Source organism: Echinops telfairi, unplaced genomic scaffold (assembly GCF_000313985.2).
Source record: "Echinops telfairi isolate 266 unplaced genomic scaffold, ASM31398v2 ScPeMD7_26;HRSCAF=91, whole genome shotgun sequence".
NCBI lineage: Eukaryota > Metazoa > Chordata > Mammalia > Afrosoricida > Tenrecidae > Echinops > Echinops telfairi.
In genome coordinates, this window is record NW_022103923.1 from 6,195,026 (window position 1) to 6,200,174 (window position 5,149).

The 5,149-nt window shown below is 40.4% G+C and overlaps 1 protein-coding gene across 9 annotated transcripts in view; it reads right to left on the bottom strand.

The window, feature by feature from the left end:
• Nucleotides 1-5,099, bottom strand: part of CASK (calcium/calmodulin dependent serine protein kinase) — a 512,028-nt gene extending 506,929 nt beyond the window's left edge. For 4 of the 9 annotated variants that reach the window (XM_004714577.2, XM_030885408.2, XM_045289403.1 and 1 more), the window contains exon 1: nucleotides 4,948-5,098. In XM_004714577.2, the coding sequence (XP_004714634.1) occupies nucleotides 4,948-5,006 (59 nt within the window). In that variant the 5' untranslated portion in view covers nucleotides 5,007-5,098. Of the gene's footprint in view, nucleotides 1-4,947 lie in introns of all 9 variants that reach the window. The other 5 variants (XM_004714576.3, XM_045289402.1, XM_045289401.1 and 2 more) reach the window with 2 other exon arrangements.
• Between the last annotated feature and the right edge of the window lie 50 nt (nucleotides 5,100-5,149).

Consider the following 5,149-nt stretch of genomic DNA (forward strand, 5'->3'; position numbering starts at 1 on the left):
TGGCAACATATGTACAAATATGCTTGATACAATTGATGTATGGATTGTTATAAGAGCTGTAAGAGCCCCCAATAAAATAATCTTAAAAAAAAAAAAGCCCGACGGTAGCTTACCTACAGTGTTTAGTTAAGATTTCCAAGAAAGATTCCCCTGTGGTACTAGAAACTCAAACCAATACATCCAAAAACCATAGTGATTAATACCCATTAGTAAAGCTGATTTTTCTCAATGTTAAACTACCGATTTCACATATTAATAATCCAGTGTTTCTGTAAAGTTTGCATTTAACTTAATTCTCTGGTAAACAACATTTGAATCACAAGTATGGACTTAAAGAATATAAAGCACTTAGCCATACTCTTTAATAGAGTGTATGTGCAAACACAATCCATATTAAACTGTTATATTTCTTAATACTGAATTAAGTCATTACAGCAGCCAGTCATCATCATTAACTGTTATTGGAGCAATCCTTGTTCTGTGTTGTTCCAAACATCAGACAGTCACCATGTTAGCAATAGATGTGTGCCATAAATAAATATGAATCTTAAAGGCCCAAGAAATCGGAGCCAAATACAGGCTGGAACAAAATTCTCATATAACAAGGCTCAGAAACACATGTGCATAAAAGAGAAAATTCATTATTGGGCTTTTGGCTGAAATATCCCTCTAATATTTTTATTCTACTTGTTAAAAATTTCAAGCCTCTGAAAGGCTAGTCCCCCAATATTAAATACAAAATCTAGGTTTTTAAACCAATGATTCTCCATAGTAGCTGCACATTAGAATCACTTACAGAGCTTAATTTATACAAGTACGTGTGTGTGTGTGTGTGTGTGTGTGTGTGTGTAGACACACAATGTCTAAGACCTGGAGATTCTAATTTCATTGATCAGACAGGGCTCTGGTATTGATCTTTTCTAAAAGCTCCCTTGGTGATTCTAATACGCAGACAGGTAGAGAACTATTTCTTTACACAAATGCAGCCTTTTGGGACAATTATTACTCTATGGCTGATAAACATGCTTTTTTGCCTTTTAATGAGATTCTATAAAAACTACTCAATTCATCCCTGAGCTACTAAGTGACTGTTACTTTGGAGGCACTGTGTTAAGTAATAAGGATGTGTATGATGTTTGATCTGCCCTCATGAAGCTCCCCATTAGCTAGATAGAGAAACCCCTAAATAAGTAATTGTAATTAAATATGATACGTGCTCTTGAGGTGTAAGCAACTATAACATACCTCACAAGCTTGCATGTCATCACTGAGCAAGAGTTATACCGCAACATTCCAATTTTAGTTTATGTCCTACTGACATAGAAAAGTCAAGTTACAGGTTCCTAGAGATCCTAAATACGGGGGCAAATATTTTGCCCACACAGGTGAAAATAGGGTGCATTTTCTTACTGTTTCACAAAAACTGCAATACCAAGAAAGTAGGTGGTGGTTTGTTTGTTTTGATTTGGATAAATCTTCTAAAAATTTCACTTTACAGTATTACTGACTGTATACTTACCTAGTTAACTTTACATTTGCAAAAAATGCTACAAATGACCATGATGTAGAAATCAGCCAGAAACCTGTGTTGATATAATAATACCACCCCTTTTCAGTAACAGTACCATGGTTGCTAAGGCAAAACATTCATTTGGGGACCATGATATGGTCTCATCATTGAAAATTTCTTTCAGTCACTTGAAAGATGTTACCTTGGGGAAATGTTATGAAAATAATGGGCATCCAAAGGAGTTTCTGCAAGACTTTTGAAAAGGGAAAGGGGGGCTTTAATTAAAAAAAGAAGGAAAGAACACACTCCCAGCAACCTTAGTGAGCCAAATGATTACCTCAAAGTATCAAGAAAACATATATTCCAAAGAAATGAGCTTATACTCTAAAACTCTTCATTCTACAAGATGTCCTTCTCAACCATAGCAGAAGCAACAAAACACACTGAAGGACTAAATGAAACTGGAGTTTTTTAGGCCACCAACTCAGGCCTAATGTATAGTGTAAGTGGATGAGTGATTGGGTGGGTGATTGGTTGGGAATATAGGTTCACAAACATAGGTTCATAAATGAGTGGACTGGCCAATCGTTCTGGAGATATGGAATCTAAAGTAAGTCAATGAAAATTAAGACCATGATACATAATCAAAAACAACTTGGGATACTGATTTGGTATAAAAGAGAAACAAAATTCCATGGAATGTAGATAGACATTAACAAAAAGTGAACATCTTCAAGGCCTTGCTGCTTAAATTCAGAGTTGAACAAAAATTCTAATTTCAAATAATATGCTGTCAAGGGCTCCTGAAAGAAAATCTCAGGTGAATTCCAATGTCCAGGTCAATATAGTCTGAGATAATTTATTAGCGAAACCCTCAACCTTTATACAGGGTGAGAAACATCACCATTACACTTCCTTACCACTAAGGCTCCCTTGAATTAATTCATGGAATGGCTTATTATAAATGGCACTCACCAAGTCAGATTTTTATAGAATATTAATGAGATGTCAAAGTTCATGGTTTCTAAGGGAACCACACCGAACCTATTACCTCAACACTTGTTTGCGTTCCCTCCCCAGTCAGCTTTGCAGCAACTGAAGAGATGGCTTCAGCTCTACCAAAGTATATTTCCTAAAATATTCAATCGATAAAAAGTCAGCAGAACACTGACAGTGTTCATGTAAAGCTGATAACCACTTTTGAAAGACAGCAACCACATCAGTACCCTTGAAAACCTTAAGTAATCAGAATCACGTTTCAAAATTTATTAAAGGTGGCTATTTCCAATCAATATAACAAAATAACAATTATAACATAATAATTTCACATTTTCCAGTTAGGGCTTTGCTGGTTCATGTAGATCAGCTATCACTAAGATGCAACAAACATCATTTAACCCCCCACTCCCTGACACACAGTCATTTGGGGGCTTTTGAGAAACACCTACTTTACCTTTCCTGGGTACTTATAAAACTGGAAAGAAAGAAAAAAGGGGGTCAGAGGGGGAGAACTCTGGATACATCTCTGTAAAACTGATAGGTACATGTGGTTTTTGAGCATTTGACATGTGGCTAGCCTTACTGAGGACATGAATTTTAAATTCTTTTTACTGTTAATTAATCTAAATGTAAAACCAAATACAAATTCAGTTATTGGAAAACTTTAAAGTATGTTTGGCATAACTTGGGCACATAAAACTGCTTCTTCAAATACAAATTATATGAATCTAAACACAGAACCAATGTTGCTGATGAGCATGTAGCTTAGCATTAGAAATGAGATGTGGTGTTGTTTATAAAATGTGCATTGGCTTTCAAAGACTTAGTATGAAATCGAGGATGCAAATGATCTCATTAATACTTTCTATAGTGGTTACATGTTGACATGATCATATTTCAGATTAATTGTTCAAATTAAATTTTAATTTTAACTCTTAGCTTGTGTGTGTGTCTGTGTATTTTCAAATGTGGCCATAGCCACTACAAAATTTAAAATTACCTGTGTGGCTCAAATTACCTTATCTATCTTCTGAGCAGGGTTGTTCTAGAGTGCTTCCACAACCACTTCACTAAGACACATTTGGATATCCTTCTAGTAGACGAGCTGATCATGTAACAATAGGGGCAAGGAGTAACACGTCCTCATATCAATTGGGTCTGAGTAAAGTGTGTAGCAAGCTCTAGTCACAATTTCACCATCTGAGGCAAGGCACATACCTCAGTATGGAAGATAAAAATGAGTTTTCAGCACTTCAATTGAAATTGAGTACTACAGATAACTTGAGACATTGAGCCAATTGCTCTACAGTCTTCCTTTCAATTCCTAAATACAGACTCGAAAATAGACAATAAAGCACCCCATGGGGGTGGGGGGAGCGGTAAATATTTCCATGGTAGCTATCCCGCAGCCCCATTAAATAAGCCCCGATTACTCTTCAACCCGATCTCCCCAACTTCTGAAGCCACAGAATACACACGGAGCTAAGAAATCAACTTCAAATTGCCAGCTTTTCCCTCCCTCCCTCCCAAGCAAATTAGCAGGATTGTGCACTTGGAATATTGTTTGACAAGAATGAAAAGGAAACTATTCAAAACAGATTTAAGGAATGGACAATTAGATGAGGAACTGCAGATTTAATTCTCAATCAGCCCTGTGATTAATCTGATTCCCTGCCTTTCCCTAGCGAAATTATACAACACAGATGAAAGGATGAGCATTTGGACTGTCAGTTCTATATTCTAGACCAGACCAGTGACTCAAAGCAGACAGCTCCACCACGCCAACCACCATCCCAACAGTCAAGGGGAGCCTCGGAGACGGATTTAACAGTCATTGCATAACGAGGCGTTAAAAATTGGGATGCCCTCAACTCTTTCCATGTTTGTCTACACAGGGTGAGGAATCGGGTGGAACTGATCGCACCCCGTCTGAGACGACCCCCTCCAATCTGGGCATGGGGTGAACACAAAGGCATCTAATATCTTGCACAATAGGCACACACCCCACAATTTAGAAAGCTGGACGTTCTCGCTCGCTCTCCGTGCAAGCAAAAGAAATGCAAGCTGCTCTTTTCGTTAAGGGTCTGTGCTACATTCAAGATAACAATAACCCTCAACTGTTCTCAGGAAGCAACTATAAAATCCGATCTGCCACGTCCCTGTGCAGCCGTCAGAAAAAATGCGGGCAGCGGATTTCAGCCGGCCCTAAGCCTCCTGGGGTGGCCGGCCTCGGCTGGTCCGCCTCCACCCGGGGAGCTCCCCGGACCCCCACCGGCAGGAGGTCCAGGTCCCAGTTCCTAAATGCTGGAGAGGGAGCAGGAATTGGGAGGCGCCAGGGAAGGGAGGGCAGGGGGCAGGCCCGGCGCCGGTGCGGGAGGGACCCGGGCATCCCTGAGATGCATTTTTCCACACTCCCGCTCCCTCGCCTAGAGACTTACTTGCCGATCACCTCGCACAGCTCGTACACATCCTCGAACAGCACGTCGTCGTCGGCCATGGTCCGGAGGGGACTGTGGCCGCAGCGTGGAGGGCTCGGAAAACGGGGGTGGGGGCGCCAAAGAGCTCAGAGCCCGGCCCCGGACTCGCCTCCTCCCCTGGGGACCCGCGAGCCCTCGGTGCCGAGGACGCTCGGATCGGGCC